Source organism: Octopus sinensis, linkage group LG1, assembly GCF_006345805.1.
Source record: "Octopus sinensis linkage group LG1, ASM634580v1, whole genome shotgun sequence".
NCBI classification, from domain to species: Eukaryota; Metazoa; Mollusca; class Cephalopoda; order Octopoda; family Octopodidae; genus Octopus; species Octopus sinensis.
In genome coordinates this window covers 112,859,071-112,882,044 of record NC_042997.1, presented here as the reverse complement: position 1 = coordinate 112,882,044, position 22,974 = coordinate 112,859,071, and the positions used below count along the sequence as shown (strand labels likewise).

Genomic DNA, 22,974 nt, shown 5'->3' with positions numbered 1-22,974 from the left:
CAGTTTTCCTTTTTAAGAACCAATTAAAAGCAGCACAGCAGGAAGCTGACGGTTGATAATGTTCCATATGACTTATTGGATGCTGATGGTTTTCATCATTTAATGGCCATTTTCCATGCAGGTATGGGTTGAATGATTGACAGGAGCTGGCAAACCAGAGGACTGCATCAAGCTCATTGTTAGCTTTGGTATGGTTTCTAGGGCTGGATGCCCTTATGTTCTTCCTAATTCTAACCACTTTTTACATGACACTGGCACTTAGGCTGGGATTGATGACCCACCTCTTTTACCTACATTGTAATATATATGGCTGCACAAATTGGGACTGAGCCCAGAACCATGTGGTTGGGAAGAAGCCTTAACACACACCCACACCATCAATACAATATTGGGGAGTGCTTGTTAGTGTGTTTTATTCCTGATCTAATTGAGACAGCCAAGAAGATATCTGAAACCCTCTTGTTACCCATGTCCTTCAACATCTTTCACGCAGCCAAAGCCCTCAATCCAATAACCTCAACAGGTCACAGTAAACCATGCTGCAGGTATACAGTAGGATATCTTTTACAATCACTTGAGAAAATTTCCCACAAACACCAAGAAGTGTTTCCTCACTATCAATAACAGAGAGGCATTCATCATCCCCACCATGACTACCATTAAGAAAAAGGTGCTCACTCTGCTATTGTTTACCATGAGAACAGCAAAAGCTGATTTTGTACTTAGCCACAGCTTCAGACATTATCAGGTCCTTATTTGACAAGATCTCTCTACCAACTTTTCAGAATCCTTCAACTAGTTCCATTTTCAACAAAGATGACTTACCTTTACTTTGCACTTCTTGCAAATGATAATGTCAAGTGCAAAAATGCTACACAGTCTTTTTAAGCCAAAAGGACAACTAGTTTTGGCAGTGTTTTGCCATCAGCCACCAACAGTGTGCTGGGCTACCTTGTACCTTTTATCAAACCTTTCAACTTATTTACATTTGATGGATATTTGTTATTATTGTTCTTCCGATCACTGAATATTAACATGGAACGAGAACCCAGGTTTGAAATTTCCCCAAGACACCTGAAGGCAGGAGGGTATATCAGCCAAAATGTTGTGTTAACAGCAAACAAGATGAGGACAAATATCCATCAAATGTAAATAATGTACATCATTCCTCATCTCTTAAATATAGAACTTTACTTTCAACGTCTCTCAACATTCATCTATTTGAACAAAATTATGCAAGTGTGTGCTCCAGCCCCAAAGAAAGTGAACTTTTTGACCATAGTAACTCTCATCCTCACTTTTAAAATCTCAAAAACAATGAACACGATAGCAAGGGAACGTCTTTATTCCTCTCAACTGTAAGAAACTCTCAAGAGCTGAACAGCAGGTCTTCAGAGAAGAAATCCCCATCTGGAAAGTGTTCTGACCTTTAACTTCTCCAATATAAGATCTTCCTATTTATGAAGAGTACAAAACTAAAATACTTGAGTCATAATAAATGCCAGACCTTGTAATCGGAACAGCTTTTACGGTGACCACACTTCTAAAATTTAAACAAAACTGTTTCTCAAAGATACAGTGTTTCTTCTCCAAGAACTGAATTTACTAGATACCAACACCTTCTCCAAAGTCCTAATGATCCCCAAATGGATCATTCATTCATCTATAAATGATGCCTTTATCTGATAGACACACACTCAGGCTGCATTATAAAAAATTGCTGTTTGGCTAAAATTTTTTCCCTTTCCATCACATTCCAACCAGGAGCCAAATGATGTGTAACATTCACCGCTTAGCATAAGAGTTCTTGAAGGTGCAATATGGCTAAATGGTTAAGGAGTTGGCTTCCAAACCACAAGGTCACAGGTTTGATCCCACTGCATGGCATCTTAGGCAAATGTCAGTTCCCTTAGCCTTAGGTTAGCCCATATCTTGTGAGATTAGGTAGATGGAAACTGCATAGAAGCTTTTTAGGTGGACTGTACCTAAAATTTAAAAGGTACAGCCTTTTCACATATGCCATGTCACAATGATTCTGCCTGAAAATAACATTTACGGTGTGTTTATCTTAGGGATACTCAGCCACTTGTTGATTCAGTTGATCAAACAGTTGGCACCTAATCATTAAATCACAAATATCCATCATCACTGCCACCACAATTCCTCCTCCACTCAACTAATATTGTCGACATCACCTTCCAATTGATTTGTCCCTCTTATCATTACTAATGTGCTTAAATCTTATTTTCATTCTACATCAATTTTCTATACAGGCATAGGTTGGATGGGTCATCACATTTCCTGAGTCAGCTCTTTTTTTTGGAGTCACTGCCTTCCAAGATGGCTTGAAAGATACATTTCATTTTCGGTTTGGCTTTTATAGCCAGATGCCCTTTATGGAAAGTACTGGCTGCATTTTGTCATGGCACCAGCATTAGAGAGGTTGTCATTTTCTCAACAAAACTAAAAATTCTTTTCAGCTCAATGTTGTCTCCCCTAATTTACCAACCCATTACACAAAGACTATTATTGGCTGTTTTACCTTTGTAACTAAAGAATCGTTACTCTATGATGTGTTATTCCAATCAAAGCATAGACTGAGAAAGTGAATGGTAGAATCGAGACTATGAGAAAAACTGAATTGGGACAAGACAGTGGTAGAGATAATGCACCAACAAAATTCTTTGTTCAGAATTGTAACCCTCCCTACAACTTCCTCACAAGCATCAGCCTGCAAGAGTTCAACCAGAAAATGAACTTCAACTTCACTAAACAGGGAAGTGCCTCTAAAGGTTACAAGCACTCTCCTCCCCTTCGTTCTGAATAAAAAAAAAAGAAAAACAAAATTAGGCCGGCTTCAGTTGATGTCAGTTGTCCTCTGCATGGATGAATGCATGGCAGACTGTGTCTGGGAAGATCTCTTCTGTGTTTTTCTGTAATCTGTTGAAGAGAATTCCTAGTTAGGATCTTCCTTGTAAATGTGAGGACATTCCTCCAGTGCTTCAACATATTGATCTTCCTAATTCTATAAAAGATATGGAGCTAAAAGTATGAAGAATGATACTCTGCTTAGTTCCGAACAGATTGTCCAGCACAAGTGCTTTTGAAGAACTGTGAGTGAAATTTGGGGAGAAGTCGTGAAGAGAGAACTCTGTGGTGTTATTTACAGATTTATAATCTCCAGGAACTAAATAAGTGTCTGAAGATTAGTTAATAAGAAATGTTACAGGTTTTAAGAGTCTTCATATAAGGTCTGGTCAACAGTACTTATTACCATGTGCTAATCAACATCCTTCCTGCTATAAGTACATCTGGCTTGTATGAAAAATAACTATATATGCATATCAAAAATGGGAAAGACCTTCCTCATTGTTAATATATACTGCTCTACATCTCAGAGTGCACTTTTTTCGAATTTATGTTTTTTTTACAAACGATATCTATATTTCTCCTCTCCCCACCAACTAAAGACAGCTTTGCACTTTCCATCAACCACTTGGGTCATTTTTTTCTTCTCAATTAAACTACACTATGTTCCCTGGGGGTAAAAAAAAATGGAGGATTTCTGCAACTTTGATCAAAGCATTCAATCACGACCATCTCGTCTTATTTTCATTTTTATTTGGTATCTTTTTTTTTTTTTTAGAGAGACTCCCTGATAGTACCATTTTGGTTTTCAATAGGATACACGCCCCGTCCAGTCATAGACAAGGACAGAAGATAGGGAGGTCAGACAAATTTGTCGCAGATTCTCGTCGAAAATTATGTCTTTCAGCGTGAAGTGTTGAGTAGCTTGTTTCTCCTCTCACAATAGTATCGATGATCGAACAAGCAACCGCCTCTCCTCGTAGAGTCTTTCTAATTGCAATAACCTATTAATCACGAGTAGGTCTCTTTTCTCTCTTTCGCTTTTTAAAAATGTAAAAATATGAAGAAAAAAAAAGAGAAGAAATTGTCTTCAAGCTAAGTTGTGTAATGTAGCCAACGTTTGTGATCAATAGAGTATTAAAACATATGGTGAAATACAAGCCAATAAATGTCAGAATTAGGTTATCTAAAAGGGAAGAAAAATAGTTTTTGCTAAGAAATGAATTAAATTTTAAGACGATCGTTCGTGAAATGTGTGACATGCATACAAGTCTTCTTAGAGGCTGGTTTAGGTACGCCGATTTCACAGGAGCTCAATCAAGAACAGAATCGTGTGTGCGCGTAATTAAATTTATGAAGATATCGAATTAAAAAAAAAAAAGACAACAGGGTATAATTAGGAATTTATATATACAAGATGGAAATAGCGATAAAAGACTATTAATGTCGTACGAACGTACAAGAAGTGGGCGTGGATCGGTTAATATATAAATTAAAAACAACAATAAACACGATAGTTAATGATAATTGATAACAACGGCACAACTTTTTTTTCTTCTTTTTAATAAGACAAATTTTTTTTTTTAAATACTGAAATACAGCTAAAAGAAATCCATGAAAATTTAAGCAGAAAGGAAATATATATATATATATATATATATATATACATACATATATATATATATATATATATATATTATATTAAAAAAAAACAACATTTGTATGATGATTAATTAACTGAAATTGCTTAAGTAGTGTAATAAATTGATCAGAAGGAAATTAATCAGAGCGACCATTTTCAAGTCAACACGTAGTTCAGTTAATTTAAATACACACGCACACATACATTATATATGTGTGTGTGTGTGTGTGTGTGTGTGTAGGGATGGAAATAAGTCGCTTTACCTTCACCTAATAATAATAAAAATAAGGAAATGGGTAAAGCGACTTATGGCCACCCCTGTATATATATAAGCACACCGTTCGGGTCTGAATTTACAAGTAGTCCTAGAAAGAGACTGTTAAATATATAATTTATAGACTGCCATCTATGAAACAATTCACAGCGAAACATCGAAGGTATATATATATAAATATATATATATATATATGCTATATAGATAGATGGATATATATACAGATGGATGGATATAGATAGATGGATATATGTGTGTGTGTGTATGATTACATCTATTCACACACACACCAATGTGTATATAGATATGCAACTCTCACCGTCACACAAATGTGTGTGTGTGTGTGTGTATATGTATATATCGATAATATATATTTATTTCAATGCAACAGTAATAATTTAGAGTGTGTGAGGAGAGCTGCATACCATCCAACCTGACGTTAGAATTCCTTAGCAGAGTTACACAGATTCAGTGAAGATACAGGCTTAATCTAACGAATAGTCAGCTCGCTTGATGATTTCCCATTTAAAATATATGCAAATGTATAAAGTAAACTAGTCGAAGAAAGCCGGGGTACATGGATAGATTTGACATTTTGTATTTTATTCTATTTTCTATAACAAGATATAGAAAGAAAAAGGATTCAAGAAATAGAAAAAAATATAGATAGATAGATAGATATTACAAGCAGGATAAAGAGATCAAGGCATCAAATAGTCTTCAGATGAGATATAACAATGTAGATTTATAACCACTTGAGTAATAATTAAATGGTTTGGAAAGAATAAGGAATATTTCGATCAAAATACCCACCCACTGCACAAAAGCAATAAGCATCATTGAAAGATTTAATACACACACAATATATTTTAAGATGAAATATGAATTTATTTATGATATTATTTTGTGGCTGCATTTTCATGTATAATCATTTACAAGAGAGCTAGAAAAAAAAGAAGCCAGAATCGTTTTGTGTAATTTGCTGTGAAATGTATGAAGGAAAAAAAAAAGGTTGGCAAATTCTTACCTTAAGCCCAGTGCCTAAGACAATAACATCGTAACTCTCATCCATGTTGAATAGATTTGTGATATAATGTGAACAGAAATGAAATAGGGAGGGCTTTTTTAAAAAAAAACACTAATAATTCTTTGGTCAATTCGATTTGTAAATTGGTTGAAAAGAAGAATTTCTGGAAACAAGATGGCTGTGAGATGACATAAAATATGGTGGCTGCTGTATTACTGCCGGTGATGGTGGCGGTGGTGGTAGTGGCTGAAGAACTGCTGATGGTGGTGGCGGCGGTGGTGGTGGTAGCTGCTGATGGTGGTAGTGGCGGTGTTAGTTGCTGTATTACTGCTGATGGTGGTGGTGGTAGCGGCGGTAATGTATGACTGCTAATGGGGGTGATAGTGAGGAACAGTGACGGTATTACTGATGATGGTAGCAGTGGTAACGCTGCTACTGCTGATAATGGTAACGGCGGTGGTAATGGTTATAGTACAGCTGGTGATGATAGTGGTGGCGGTGGCTGCTATGTTACTAATAATTTAGGTGGTGCTACTATATGGTAATAACGATGGTGGTAGTGGTGATACTGCTGGGCTGTTGCGGCGTATGAATTGATTTGACGACATGTATAGCGGAGGAAGCAGTTAGAAGGTTCCACAAGCTATAGTGTTGTGAGTTAGCAAGAAAGCAGCTGCACCATTACTACTACAATTACTAAACATTAATGATAGAGAGGGAGGAATTCTTCATTAGGACGGCCGTGATTGCGCTATGGAGACGTAATGAGGCGCCGTGAAATAATATAGTTCGCAGTTAGAAAATAATTTTTTGCAACAAATATTGACGCTTCCAGACGTCGTCTTCGATCCTAATTCTTATTGAAGTTAATCTTTTCTTTTGATAATAATTATTTAAATGACAAATGTGTATTCATACAATTGAAACTTCCTAAACGATAATAAATGTAATTGACCTCCACGGTTGTAATCATTTCCGGGTCATTTAATTTATTTAGCGAACTTTGCAAAAATTGCTCAAATAAAAATAAATTAGTTTTTTCGTATTTTTTAAAAAATAATTACTTAGAAATATTGAATAGCTTGTGAAAAAAAATATTGTTTTTAAATTAATATTAAATGACATCATTTTTTAAATTAACAATTATGAAATATCTTCCTGAAGAATATTACATAATTTATTTCTACATTTAAAAATTAGCCCAAGTGATTTTCACATGAAACATACCTACACACACATAAATATATATACACGCACGCACACACACATACACACATATATATACGATAGATACACAGTCATACACACACACACACATATATATATATATATATATATATATAATATATATATATATATATATATAATATATATATATATATTGATAAAACGGTAAGATAACAAAAGAAAGAGACCTCAATATTATGTAAATAGAGGAAATTTATCTATTGTATAGATATATATATATATATATAATATATATATATATATATAATGTATGTATATTTTAAAACCGGTTACCAAATTTTGTAGTCATACCGTGAGAAACACGTATAAATAACAATAACAACAAACAAAAAGTTATTTTATAGTCAGAATGAAAAGAACAACTATTTATTTTTATTGTATTTCACAAACATCAAGTAATTTGTTTGTTTTGAATCCTTCGTGAAGAGTTGAAAAGAATATTTCTTTGACAAACCGACTCCAAAGGCATGCTGATAGCTTTGACAGCGCCCTTACCGAAATTCGGACAGGTTATGTCGTGAGGCAAAATACAACTTTATAATAAATGCGATGAGTGTATAATCGAATAGAAAAGCAAACTTAGAAAAATGTAATCATGATCTAATATAAAATTTGACGCTTTAATTAATTTTCGATTTATTTTTCATAAATGGTTGAAATTTCTTTCCTCTCCCCCCACCACCACCTCTTGCACGGTGAGATCAGCAACAATGAAGATCGGCGGAGAGAAAGAACGGCGATGATGACAACATCAGCGGAGAGGTCAAACCAAACCTTACAGCTCTCAAAATCCACCGAAGTAATGCTGTAACTAAAGAGGAAAAACCAAAGAAACGTATTCAAACGAGAGAGAGAGAGAAAAAAGGGGGCAATCGTTGAGAGAACGTCAGATATTTCCATCTTTTTTATCACTTCGGTTTATATTATTACATGGCTGATTCTAACAAAAACCCAGGGACTGCAGACGGATGCTGCTCTTCTGCAATCCCTAAGAAATCGAATAATCGGGATCCTCCCCACTACCAAAAGCAGGCCCGTAGTTCTATGGGTAAGATCAGTTTGTTTCGAACTCTTAAAACATATTTCTGCATTGATAATATTCTTTACTGTCCTGTAACAACATGCCATAACAAACATCTTCCCTTATATTATTGTTAATCACGCAATCATCAAACAACTAACACAAGGGTATCCCACGTTTATTATTATTATTATTATTATTATATTATTATTATTTTCCTTTTTAAAAATAAAAACACGCAATCATCAAACAACTAACACAAGGTATCCCAAGTATTGCACATTTATTATTATTATCATTATTATTATTATTATTATTATTGTTATTTTCCTTTTTAAAAATTAAAAAAAAAACAATTTTTGTGGCTGGAGTGTGTAATTAATTAATTAACAGAAGAAAACTTAATTGGAATATATTTATTTATTTTGTTAAACGGAGTCGAAGCTTTACAAGTAGACCTATGTGTTGTTAATCAACGTTAAGTGTTAATAAATGAGATTTAATTTCTTTATTTCTGGATTATAACAATTGTGGAACATAACTTAAGTTACCATTTTATAGGAGTGCTGTAAATATTGCCAGTATTTTTCTGGAATATTATAATACTGTCTATATTTTACAGGAATATTGTAAATATAACGGGTATTTGGCAGGTAGGGTGTAAATATAATTAGTATTTCACAGGTATATAGTGAATATAACTAGTATTTTACTTGGATATAGTAAATATAACAAGTATTTTACAGGAATAGTGTAAATATAACCAACATTTCGCAGGTATATTGTGAATATGGCCAGCATTTTGTAGGAATGTTGTAAATATTGTCAGTATTTTACAGGAATATTGTAGATATTACTGGTATTTTACTAGAATATTGTGAATATAACAAGTATGTTACTAAAATATTAGAAATATTGCCAACATTTTACTAGAATCTTGTACATATTGTCCACATTTTTTCAGTGATTTCTGCGTCACTTTTATTTCTAAATCTTTTTAAAGTTGGTTTCCAACTCTGATCTTGAAAGTTTGTTTTCTTTCCCTTTTAAATTAACGAGAAATGTCTAATTACTACTCTAGAAATACCTAATAAATGTAATAAGTTAAGTGCTGTGTGTCTCTTCCATATCTAATAAACATTCGTTTCCTTTTTTGTTATTTTCGTTTTTAACTCCAAGGTAACGCTTGCAGCCAGAAACGACCCCCACAAAAATAATGCTTTCAATTTTGATAATTTTTGCATAGTTTTAATGAACTTTCGAATAATAAATTATCACACAATAAATTATTGGTATTTCATACTTTTTTTTAATTCACCTCAAATAGTTATTTAAACTTAAACAAACTCTGTAAGGGAGGTCTTAAATATTTTTTTCTTTAATAATTCCGTATTCCCTCTCTATCATTTCCCCATTATTTCTATCTACCTGTCGCATTTTAGTTGTTAATACTTTACTGTAAGTTTTTATATGAAGATTACATTATTTGTCAAACAGATCCAATATTTTTCTTCATTTCTGTTTAAAAGTTCCATTTAATATTCAAGAATGGTCTCCCCTCCTCCCCCTCTTTCTCGTGCCTTCTCTATCTTCTTCCCCCTCTCTCCTTTTGTCTTCCTCTTTCTCCCTTTTCTCTCCCCTCTCTCTTATCCTCTCTTTATTTATTTTCTGCCCTGTCTCTCTTCCTTTATGTCTTCTAGTTCTCTCTATTGCTCCTCCTCTGGTTTCTGTTCTCTACATCTCTCTATTTTTGCTCCTTCACTCTCTCTTTGTCTTTTAATCCTCTCCCTTCATCTCTCTCCTATTTTCTTTCTTTCTCTTTGTGTGTATCTCTCTCTCTTTCTCACTCTCTGTATACAATATCATTTCACTGATAGCTAAGCCTATGGATTCCCTTGAGCAACATCTCCCGTCACTAATGTCTGTTAATTTTCCTCTTGGCCTTCTCTTTGGGTCTCTTAAGGGCGGGGTAACATTTGGGTTCTTTTACTTTAGTCTTTGTAAATCCAGACTGCGAAAATAATCGCAAGTGAGAGGTGTCGACCGTCATCATATCCTCTCTTTCCTGCATATAATAATTCATAAATTTATCGAGCTAATTTAGCGATTACAGTGGAAAAAATGCTGAAACAAGATAAAACAAACGTCTGCATTTATTTTTAAAAGTGCATGAATGCTGAGGAATCTGGCGAAATGTCATCCACCCGGAGGTTGGCTCGTCAGTCTGTGCTGCTTCACTAACTTGTCGCAGTGTCGTAATTCTTTACTTATCCAAGTGACATCATCTTGTATCTCACAGACACAGATGATACATGATATAATTAAGGTGTGTCTGTGTGTGTGAATACCTATACAAGTGTGTGTGAAATACCCACCAGACTTTGTGTATTCATAGCTTCCAGAAAAATGGATATTTTTGAATGAAATTTTCTACAAATACATCTCGGATGGTGCAGATTACCATTATATCGCAATTTAATGTGAAAAATAAAATTTCAGGGCACGCATACAAATATTTTGACATAGGAGTGGCTTTGTGGTAAGTAGCTTGCTTACGAACCACATAGTTCCGGGTTCAGTCCCACTGCATGGCACCTAGGGCAAGCGTCTTCTACTATAGCCTTGGGCTGACCAAAGCCTTGTGAGTGGATTTGGTAGACGGAAACTGAAAGAAGCCCGTCGTATATATGTATATATATATGTATGCGTGTGTTTGTCTCCCCAACATCGCTTGACAACTGATGCTGGTGTGTTTATGTCCCGGTAACTTAGCGGTTCAGCAAAAGATACCGATAGAATAAGTACTAGGCTTACAAAGAATAAGTCCTGGGGTCGATTTGCTCGACTAAAGGCGGTGCTCCAGCATGGCCACAATCAAATGACTGAAACAAGTAAAAGAGTAAAAAAGTATACCTCGCAATTTTTTTTTCGCTATTCAAGTTTCGTTTTGTAGATACTATACGTCGTGTATCAATCAGTATGTATGTGTACGAGCCCACCAAGTTCTTTTTATTATTATTATATTTTTTGTCATATCAGATTCCAATATAATCGTAATCTACATCATCTGAAAGGTATCTGTAGAAAATTTCATAAAAAAATACCCGTTTTTCTGAAAGTTATGAGGAAACAAAGCAAATTCATGCGAATTTTTCGAAACTCCTTTTCCCGACTCTAAGAATTTTTTTTTTAACCTCAAATTCCGAGATAATCGAAATCTACACGATCTGAAACGTATTTGTAGAACATTTCATTTAAAAATATCCATTTTCCCGAAAGTTACGCGGAAACAAAGTCGAAGATGTGCACTAGAGTAGGTATGCATATATATATATATATATATATATATATATATACACACACACACATACATACATATACATACATATACACAGATGCACTCAGAGGAATCATTCCTTACCATTGAAATGAAATGCTAGCTTAAAACACCAATTGTTTCTCAAATTATTATTTTAAAACCTTTTGACTCGGTCCTCTAAACTATTTGAAATTGTTTGTGTGCATAAGTATACATACAAATGTATGTATGGAATTTATCGACAGAAGGTTTAAATTTTAATCTCCACCGCCAACCACTGTCAATATGTTTACACGAGTTACAGAGTCAAAATATTTTACTACTTAACTACTTGTTCATGTTCCACAAACCCATACAGCCAAGTTTAGATTGATTTAGCTAACATCATCATCACCATCATTGATTAACATCTGTTTTCCATGCTGACATGGGTTTGACTGAGATCTGGAAAGCCAGTGGCTGCATCAGGCTCCAATCTGATCTGGCAAGGTTTTCTACAGCTGGATGCCCTTCTTAATGCCAACCACTCTGAGAGTGTAGTGGGTGCTTTTTACGTGCCACTGGCAGAAGAGCCAGTCAGGGGGTCCTGGCATCGGCCACGTTCAGATAGTGCTTTTTATGTACCACTGGCATGGGAGCCAGTCAGTGTGAGGGGGCTGGCATCAGCCATATTTGGATGGTGCTTTTTAGGCTGTCTGTGCCTTTCATCCTTTCAGGATCAATGAAATTACTGCCAGTTGAGCCTTGGGGTCAGTGTAATCAACTAACACCCTCTCCCTTATTTTCAGGCTTTATGTTTATAGAAGAAAAGATTATTATTTTTTTCTTCAGCTCTTTCAATCCTAGTGAGTTTTTGACTTTCATGGAGTGAAAAGTTACCATTTGACAAATACTAAAATTTGTATTTGTAAAAGTAGTGATATTTGACATTCCTTCAGCATTTGTCTATAGAGGGTCAGTGTGAGGAAACGATATTGTTTACCCTCTTTTTCAGTCTAGCCTCTTTATTTATGTCATGAGGGAAGGTTGTATGGGTGAATGACATCATGTACCAGCATCAAAGGATTGACATGCTATCTGTACAAGTTTTTAATATACTTATACTTTAGTCAAAGGGGAAAACAGTGCCAGTGACCCTTTAACGGGCTTCTGATGTTGGTGAAAGAGAGGGAGAAAGATGTCCCCAAGCCGGAGACCTCGCTTGAGTACATTCCTCCTCTAAAGTTAACCCTGATGCCAAATGATGGATTTAGTCTATCACCCAAGTAGGTCACAGCAGGATTTAAACTAAAAATGCAAAAAGCCAGAACAAATACTGGAAGGCATCTGGTCTCATGTTCTTACAGTTTCATCAATCCAACAACCTTTATTGGTATTTTTTGTTGACCCCAAAAGTATGAAAGCTAAGTTAGCCACGGTATAATGTATGAGGTGCATAGCTCAGTGGTTAGAGTGTCAAGCTTACGTCTACGAGGTTGTGAATGCAATTCCCAGGCCAGGTTGTGTTTTGTGTTCTTGAGCAAGACATTTGATTCCACATTGCCCCAGTTCACTGATCTATAGAAATGAGCTGTAACGGCCCCTTTGCTTTTCACTTGGATAACATTGGAGGCGTGAAGAGGGGAGGCTGGTATGCATGGGCGACTGCTGGTCTTCCATAAAACAACCTTGCTCAAACTTGTGCCTTGGAGAGGAAGTTTGTCGGTGCAATCCCATGGTCATTATTTTACTCTTTTAACCCTTTTGTTACGGTATTTCTGTTGAGATGCTCTGTGTTTCTTTCAATTAATTTAAATATAACAAAGAATTTAGTAAAATAACTTAGTTATCATTAAGCTAGTGTTAGGAACATAAATTGTGACTAAAGTTTGGTGGAAGATTTTAATTCAGAAATTTTGAAAACAAGGCATTTGTACAACAGAGCCAGAAGCAGTTTCAGCCTGGTTGGTATCGAAAGGGTTAAGAATTGTCTATTGTATATCTTAACCCTTTTGTTACTGTATTTCTGTTGAGATGCTCTGTGTTTCTTTCAATTACTTCAAATATAACTAGGAATTTAGTAAAATAACTTAGTTATCATTCAGCTAGTGTTAGGAACATAAATTGTGACTAAAGTTCGGTGGAAGATTTTAATTCAGAACTTTTGAAAACAAGGCATTTGTACAACAGAGCCAGAAGCAGTTTCAGCCTGGTTGGTATCGAAAGGGTTAAGAATTGTCTATTGTATATCTTAACCCTTTTGTTACTGTATTTCTGTTGAGATGCTCTGTGTTTCTTTCAATTACTTCAAATATAACTAGGAATTTAGTAAAATAACTTAGTTATCATTCAGCTAGTGTTAGGAACATAAATTGTGACTAAAGTTCGGTGGAAGATTTTAATTCAAAACTTAAGAAAACAAGACATTTGTACTACAGAGCCAGAGCTGGTTTGCCAGGTTGGTATTGAAAGGGTTGATGTAGAGAGATAGAAAAAGTACCAACTATATTTTATTATTTGTTGGTAATTCATAGTTAAAGCATTTGTATCCTGTACACACACATACATACATAGATGCACACACACACAAACACACACACATATAAAAGGACAAAGCATCGTTCTCAAACCCTATGGACTCATAAGGGCTGGCTTCTTGGTTTCTGTGGTATATATATATAGTTACCTCCTGGATGGGATGCCGGTCTGTTGCAGGATTACTCATTTTTGTCAGCTGAGTGGACTGGAGCAAGATGAAATGAAGTGTTTTGCTCAAGAACACAATGCATTGCCTGGTCCAGGAATTGAAACCATAATCTTGTGATCATGAGACCAACACCTTCACCACTAGGCTGCACACTTCCACCATATCTATAGACAGTTCTATATTTAAGAGATGAGGAATTATGTACACTATTTACATTTGATGGATATTTATCCTCATCTTGTTTGTTGTTAGATCGTTTCAGCTGATATACCCTCAAGCCTTCATCAGGTGTCTTGGGGGAATTTCGAACCTGGGTTCTCATTCTTAAGGTATTCTCGATGTTGTTGTTGCTGTTGTTGTTGTTGTTGTTCAGGTTACTGCTTGGAATCAAACTCGGAATCTTGAGTGAGCATTTGGCATAGTGGTTAAGAGTGCAGGCTACTAACCTCAAGATTCCGAGTTCAATTCCAAGCAGTGACCTGAATAATAATAGTAATCATAATAACAACAGCAATATCGAAAAGTACTTTAAGAATGAGATCCCAAGATCGAAATTTCCCCAAGAGACCTGATGAAGGCTGAAGGGTATATCAGCCGAAACGTGTTAACAACAAACAAGATGAGGACAAATATCCGTCAAATGTAAATAATGTACATATCTATAGATACTGGTTGCAAATGAGCATCGTCATCAGACAAGTGATGTTGTTCATTTCCTGTCTTTTGTGAAAAACATGTCTGCTCATAGGGAAATATTACTTCGCTTGGCAACAGGAAGGACATCCAGCTGTAGAAAATTTGACTCAACAAAATTCTGTCTGACCCAGGCCAAGTGGATGTCAAAAAAACAATGAAGATGATGATGATGATGTTGATAGTATTTTGGTTGTGTTGTTTAAAAGTTTACTTCTTAACCATAGTGAGATTGAACCTGGTCTCAGGTTCAGTGCCACTGTGTCGTACTGGGGTCAAGTGTCATCGACTTTATACCCTGAGCTAACCAAAGACACATGAGTGAATTTAGAATATGGAATCTGAAAGAAGCCCATTGTGTTTGTGTGTAATAAAGGTGTGTATGTTTGTGTCTCTTTGTCTTTACATCATGTGCTAAGTGTAAAAAAATGTCACCATTATAAAAACATAGGGTTTTTTCTTTTTTTTTTGCAATCTTCCATGAAAACATGCCTGATCATTGTACTGTTCATATTTAAAGGAGTATGGGACATGTCATCTTGCTTGGAAACAGGTGAAGATTGGCAACAGGAAAAGCATCTAGTCATTAAAAATTCTTTACTATATTAGCAAAAATAATCATTCTTGAAGATATAGGATATAAAATACATCCAATAGAAATATTTTGCTTGACAAGAAATATATAGAGATGTACGTTTAATAGTTTACATCAATGCAGGTGTGAATTTCCTCTTAAAATTATACTTCTCCACACTATTGATTTCACATTGTAGTGTGAATATTTTACAATATTTATATTTATATATTTACAGAGCATCCAGCCATAAAAACCATGCCAAATTAGATCTCTTTTACATTCTTATGGAACACCCACCTCTATCCCGTCTACTACTTATACCCCCTCTTCACTGTTCCCTGTGGTTAGGCCTTCTCTCTCATTCTCTTTGTTTTTCTCTCTCTCTCCCATCTTCCTCTTTTTCCTTGTCCTGCTAGGGTAGCCAAGTATCTTGTCTGTAGTAAGACTATCATCTCTGTCCCTTTATCTCATACTCTAACCTCTCACCTGGCACATGGTCACTTCTCTTAGTTCTACTCCCTCTCTCAGACGAGAGGTCTTTTCTTGCAAACTATCTGGCAACCCCACTGGTGCTGGTGCTGCATAAAAAAAGCATCAGGGCTGGTGCTGCATAAAAAGCACCCAGTACACTCTCTAAAGTGGTTGGCATTATAAAGGGCATCCAGCCATAGAAGCCATGCCAAAACAGACAATGGACCCTAGTACATCTCCCAGCCCTACCAGCTCTTATCAAACTGTCCAACCCATGACACAGCATGGAAAACAGATATTAAATGATGATGATGATGATTTGAACTCATCATCTGATACCTTATTCCTGAATATATAGCTGGTTCTGTACTGGATTCAAACAAGGAACCACTATTTCTCAACTAAGTTCAGTAATCTTGTGGGATCACTATTTTCATCCTATAGAAAACCATTTTTTTTCCTACCAGCTTTTCTTATTCAAATCTATCTTACCTTTTCAAAACATCAAGACTCTTTCTTTTCTTTTTAAGCATTAAAACCAATCATCATCATCATCATCGTTTAACGTCTGTTTCCCATGCTGGCATGGGTTGGACAGCTCGACCGGGGTCTGGGAAGCCAGGAGGCTGCACAAGGCCCAGTTTGATCTGGCAGTGTTTCTACAGCTGGATGCCCTTCCTAACACCAACCACTCCGTGAGTGTAGTGGGTGCTTTTTACATGCCACCGGCACAGGTACCAGGTGAGGCTGGCAATGGCCACGACCAGTTGGTGCATTTTACGTGCCACCAGCATGGAGGCCAGTCAAGGCGGCGCTGGCAACGGCCATGTTCGGATGGTTCTTTTACGTGCCACCGGCACTCGTATCACAACTACAATTTCCATTGATTTTTGATCGATTTCGATTTGATTCATCTGTTAAAACCTTGTCCCTTCCATGTTGTTTTCTTTTTGTACTCATTACCTAATTTGCAATGTATAATTAAGCCCTTAGTAACAACCAGTTTATTAGCAGATTTTCTGTTAGCAGTTAAAGAGGGTACTCAGAAGCTGATGAAATCCCAACAAGGGATTGAAACTAGTTTGGCGGATCCTTCCTTTCCTGTGCATGAAGATGTTGTATATAAGGACATGCTGGATACATCTGTTTATATATTCAGTATTGGCTAAGGTCTATAGATAGCTTTTATCTTTTACTTGTTTCACTTATTAGACTGTGGCCATGTTGGGATACCACCTCGAAGAATTTTTTACCAAATGAGTCACCCATATTTCTTTTGTTTTTTAAGCCTAGCACTTATTCTATCTGTCTCTTTTGCCAAACCGCTAAGTAACAGGGATGTAAATAAACCAACACCAATTGCCAGGCAGTTGTGGGGGACAAAAGCACACATACATGCACACACATACGACACCTTTTAGTTTCCATCCACCAAGTCCTCTCACAAGGTTTTGGTTGGCTTCAGGCTATAGTAGAAAACACTTGCCTAAGGTGGGACTGAACCCAGAGCCATGTGGTTGGGAAGCAAACTTCCTACCATACATACACTTACATCTATGTGTGTATACAACAGGCCACTTTCCATTTTTGCCTGCTGTCCACTCACATGAAGACACTTTTCCAAGGCAAAGATAGATATACATACACACACACACACACACACAAGAGAGAGAGAGAGAGAGAGAGAGAGAGAGAGAGAGAGAGCAACTCACATCTGTGATTATTAAAGTTTGTGTGAGTATTAATTGATGGCTTTCAAGGGGAGGGAAGGTTAATAAAATGAGTATTTTAAATTGGTTTTAGTCAATGTTTACGTTTATGTAAGTATTTCAGTGTATGACTTATTAAAGCTGATCATTATCTGCTCCAACTCACATCTGTTACCAGTCATGTTGTCTGTGGGTGGTGTAAGCTTTTGTGTTTTAAGTACTTTTCAAAAAAATAAATATTTCTACAACCTACATTTACTTAAAACCACAAAATCTTTTAAGCAACTTAACAGGAAATTAGTACAAAATGTTTGTTGTTTATCTTTGTTTATTATCAAAAGGAAAGGCTACTTCTGTGCAGCTCTTTCTCTCCCCCTCTCTCTCTCTCTCGGTTATGTTTATTAGTGTGTGTTGTTGTAAACAACTTCACAACCTGATTGCTCTGCTTATTGCTAAAGCTGGTAAAGAGATGTTCAATGGAAGTTCTCATTGGTGACTGAAAACTAGACCTCTAGCAGTCAAGTATTTCAGTTTAGAAGACTCACCTTCTCCAGGGCATGTGCACAGAGAAATCTTTTCTGTGGAGACAAAGCCTCATCATCATCATCATCATCATCGTCGTCGTTTAACGTCTGTTTTCCATGCTAGCATGGGTTGGACGGTTTGACTGGGGTCTGGGAAGCCAGGAGGCTGCACCAGGCTCCAGTCTGATCTGGCAGTGTTTCTACAGCTGGATGCCCTTCCTAACACCAACCACTCTGTGAGTGTAGTGGGTGCTTTTAACGTGCCAGGCGAGGCTGGCAATGGCCACGATCGGTTGGTGCTCTTTACGTGCCACCGGAACAGAAGCCAGTCGAGGCGGCGCTGGCAACGGCCACATTCGGATGGTTCTTTTACGTGCCACCAGCACTGGTATCACAACTACAATTTCTATTGATTTTTTATCGATTTCGATTTCACTTGCCTCAACAGGTCTTCACAAGCAGAGTTTTGTGTCCCAAGACACAAAACTCTACTTGCGAAGGCGACTATAATAAACAAGATTCAAGATTGCTTTGATGGCAGTAGATACACCAGGCTTCTCATGGCATTAGCACAAAACTAAGGAGATTTATAGATACATTCCAACCATTTGTTATTGTTGTATAATGCTTGGTAGTCTTTTACTGACCACTGTTGTCATGCCAAACACCAGGCTGCATCATCATCAGGTCAAGTTTGCTCAGACATTTTTAACCTGTGTATGCCATCCATCCCAGTCCTGCATTTAGTTGAGGGAGGTCTTTGGGGAGGCATCTGGTGTCTCTGATAAGTTGATCTACATACATTATGTTCAGGTAACCTGCTTGAGTATGGCCATGCCACGGCATCCTTAGCAGGCTGCATAAGATGTTTTATTTTGGAGACTTCTACATCCTGATAGAGCAGTGTTCCTCAGCTGGAGTCCACATGACTCTTGGGGGACAATTTATGATTTTGTTATTATAACTGATGGGCAATAAATCTCTCTCTATATATATATAAAGCTGAAGTTGTCTGTGTATGGCAGGTTTGGTAGCCTTCAACTAACACTATCTCCTCCGAGACCTTGCGGCGCAAGTTGACCAAAATTGAGAGTATGATAGAAGGCTTGCTCTTCCTTCTGTAGAAGAAAAAATTCAAATCGAACCATGTTAACACCAAAAATTATTTACATCAAAAAGGTGCTTTTTTTCTATGAAAATCCCTATTTTTTGACTGCTGTGTCGCCATTTTTCAGTGTATTTCAACCAGAAAAATGTTCACTTAAAGAGAATAACAAGCTACATAATGCAAAATCTTTACTTTTCAAAAATTCTAATTCTAAAGGGTCGAAACAAACCCGAGCAATGCCGGGCGATACTGCTAGTTAGTTATAATTGTACAATACACCAAATATTTTAACAAGTATCTATACAGTTCCTAATGATATTTAATTATGAAAATGTTAAAGGATTTTTTAAACATTAAATGGCTGTGGGGGTCCAGTTGAGTAAAATAGGAATTTAAGAGGTCCATAAGGAAAAATCGTTAAGAAGCCTTGGATTAGAGGATGGAGCTCACTCAACTGCATTAATGTTATTGTTGAAAAACAAACATGAAACTGAGGACCTACCAAAGCTAATGGATGGGTTGTTGCGGAGCTTCTTGGTGTGGTATTGTGAAGTACATGAAGAATATAATTCAGAATTCAGTAAGCGACAGCCTGTGAGCCATGCTTCATTTCACCCAGCCTACCCTCTTTACAAGTGGACAGCAGTCAAAAATGGAAAGTGGCCTGTTGTATGCACACATATGTGTGTATTTATGGTAGGAAGTTTGTTTCCCCACCACATGGCTCTGGGTTCAGTCCCACCTTAGGCAAGTGTTTTTTTTTCTACTATAGCCTGAAGCCAACCAAAACCTTGTGAGAGGACTTGGTGGATGGAAACTGAAAGAAGATGTTGTTGTTGTGTGTGTGTGTGTGTGTAAATCTTTGTTCTGGAAAAGTGTCTTCATGTGAATTTGCCAAAGTTTGCAGTCATTATTTCTACACTCTGCTATACACTTGTGTCTCTTTCCACCCCACCCACCCCTTCCACTACATTCACCTGAATGAAACCGAAATAATTTCTCAGCATTTCTCTCTGTATCCTAAGGTATTGTTTCCTTCTTTTTCTTTTTTTTAATGTTGATTGGCTGTGATTTCAGGGAGTCTTGGCTGTTTTCCTTAATTTATTTTTTCCCTCGCAGGTTAAATGGCTTCATAGTTTCTCCTCACTAGCTTACCTTTTTATCGTTGTGCAGGTAGTTGAAGCAGAAGAGATTGCATCAGGTGTATAGTAGGTTAGGACAGCATTTCGCTAGTACATAAGTAGCTTGTTCAGCTTACACTAAGCCTACAGTAACAAAAGTGAACAGATAAATCTTTTATCTAGGAGCCAATGAAATATTACTTCATAATATCTGAATAAACGTCCATAGCGTGTAAAGTTATTGTATAAAAAAGTAATGTTTGTAAAACAACTCTACATTTCCATCATTTATTTTTTTCTCCTTTTGTTAACCTGTTTCTTCTTTTTCGTTATCCCATTTTCTCTCAAAATATTTTTGACTTAAGTTTACCTTGGATGCCACACTAATTATTTTGTTCATGACCTTGTTTGTATTGTTGTTACATTTTCGTTTTTCAGTTTTTCTTTATATTCAAGTCTCACTGTGTGGTACAACCACAGTCCTGGGCCAACCAAATCCTTGCCAGTGGATTTGGTAGATGGAAACTGAAAGAAGCCCATCATGTGTGTGTGCGTGTTACTGTCTCCTTGCCTCGACTTGACATGATAATTGTAAACAAGTGTCACCATCATACGAGTAGTCTCCTTCATTCCAAATCTTCCTTGAAAACATGTCTTGTCATAGGAAGATATTACCTTGCTTGGAGACAGGTAAGAATTAACAACAGAGCAGTGCGTCTGGCTGTAGAAAATCTGTCTCGACAAATTCCATCTGACCCATGGAAGCACGGAAAAGTTGAAGTTGAAACAATGATGATGGGGATAATAGACAATAATTGTATTGCTCCTAGAAGGCAGTGAGCTGGCAGAAACATTAGCACGCCGGGCAAAATGCTTAGTGGTATTTCGTCTGCCGTTACATTCTGAGTTCAAATTCCGCCGAGGTCAACATTGCCTTTCATTCTTTCGGGGTCGATAAATTAAGTACCAGTTACGCATTGGGGTCAATATAATCGACTTGATCCTTTTGTTTGTCCTCACTGTGTTTAGCCCCTTGTGGGTAGTAAAGAAATAGGTATTGCTCCTAGATAGCAATTGTTTCACTGACACATCATCATCATCATTTAATGTCCCGGTTGGCATGGTTTGACAGGAGCTGGCAAAGCTAGAGAGCTGCACTGCGCTCCATTGTCTGCTTTGGCATGGTTTCTATGGCTGAATGCCCTTCCTGATGCCAGCCACTTTACACAGTGAACTGGATGCTCTGTATGTGGCACCAGCCCTGCTGCTTTTTACATGACACCAACATCAGCAGGGTCACCAAGTAACTTGCAAAACAAAGACCACTTAGATGGGATCCAACAGGTCAGGTGACCATGTCTGGCTCCAGTGTCTCAGTTTCGGCATGGTTTCAATGACTGGATGCCCTTCCTAACACCAACCACTTTATAGAGTGTATTGAGTTCTTTCTTTTTAAATCATCATCGTCATCGTTTTATGTCTTTTCCATGCTAGCATGGGTTGGATAGTTTGACTGAGGACTGGTGAGCCAGAGGCTGCACCAGGCTCAATCTGATCTGGCAAACTTTCTACAGCTGGATGCCCTTCCTAACACCAACCTCTCTGAGAGTGTAGTGGGTGCTTTAACATGCCACTGGCACGAGGGCCAGTCAGGCAGTGCTACTTGCATGGGAGCCTGTCTGGTGGCACTGGCAACGACCACGCTCAAATGTTGTTTTTGATGTGCCACCAGCACATGTGCCAGTAAAGCGACGCTGGTAACACTCACATTCAAATGATGCTTTTTATGTGTCACCAGCAAGGAGCCAATCTGTGGTCCTGGCAACGATCACGCTCAGATGTGCTTTTAACATTCCACTGGCATGATACCAACATTAACGAAGTCACCATGGTTGCTTGACTATCCCACTTGATTGAGTTAGAAGTAGAAGAGAGAAGGATTTGGATTTATATACTAAATGTTGAGAGAGTAAAGTATGATAGAAAGAATGGGGTCAGGTGTGTTGTAGAATAGATACATGACTACCTTGCATTAAATAATGGTGGCTGAAAGGTGGCAAGCTGGCAAAAACGTTAGCACATCAGGTGAAAATGCTTAGTGGTATTTTGTCTGTGTTTACATTCTGAGTTGAAATTCCGCCGAGGTCAATTTTGTCTTTCAACCTTTTGGGGTCGATGAATTAAGTAGCAGTTGCATACTAAGGTCGATCGAATTGACTGGCCCCTTCCCCCAAAACTTTTGGGCCTTGTGCCTAGAGTAAAAAAGAAAGGCAGCAAGCTGGCAGAATTGTCAGCATTCTGGACGAAATGCTTAGTGGTATTGGCCCATCGCTATGTTCTGAGTTCAAAATCCATTGCAGTCAACTTTGCCTTTCATCCTTTTGGGGTCAATAAATTAAGTCCCAGTGAAACACTGGGGTTGATGTAATTAACTAGTCCCCTTCCCCCAAATCAGAAGCCTTGTGCTTCTAGTAGAAAGGATTATATAATGGTGGCTGAGAGTAATAAAGATGGTGCTGGAAAGAGAAGAATAATTATATTAGTGACAGGAAATATTTGTCGTGTGTCGAGTTGAAAGTTTTACAATATTTTGATAACTTATTTGTTTCATTTATCAAGTTACAAGAAAAGCAGTCAAGAATTCAAAGTAGGGACCATTGTGTTGCTCCGTCTGGGGCCACCTTTC

The 22,974-nt window shown here is 37.1% G+C and overlaps 2 protein-coding genes across 3 annotated transcripts in view; one reads left to right on the top strand and one right to left on the bottom strand.

The window, feature by feature from the left end:
* The window catches only part of LOC115212195 (rab GDP dissociation inhibitor alpha), a 65,919-nt gene extending 59,453 nt beyond the window's left edge, over positions 1 to 6,466 (bottom strand). The window contains exon 1 of the mRNA XM_029781036.2: positions 5,812 to 6,466. Within this exon, the coding sequence (XP_029636896.1) occupies positions 5,812 to 5,856 (45 nt within the window). The 5' untranslated portion in view covers positions 5,857 to 6,466. The remainder of the gene's footprint in view (positions 1 to 5,811) is intronic.
* Positions 6,467 to 7,486: 1,020 nt separating this feature from the next.
* LOC115217094 (E3 ubiquitin-protein ligase RNF123) overlaps positions 7,487 to 22,974 on the top strand; it is a 121,610-nt gene continuing 106,122 nt past the window's right edge. The window contains exon 1 of one of the 2 annotated variants that reach the window (XM_029786694.2): positions 7,487 to 8,107. In XM_029786694.2, the coding sequence (XP_029642554.1) occupies positions 7,990 to 8,107 (118 nt within the window). In that variant the 5' untranslated portion in view covers positions 7,487 to 7,989. The remainder of the gene's footprint in view (positions 8,108 to 22,974) is intronic. The other variant, XM_029786702.2, reaches the window with a different exon arrangement.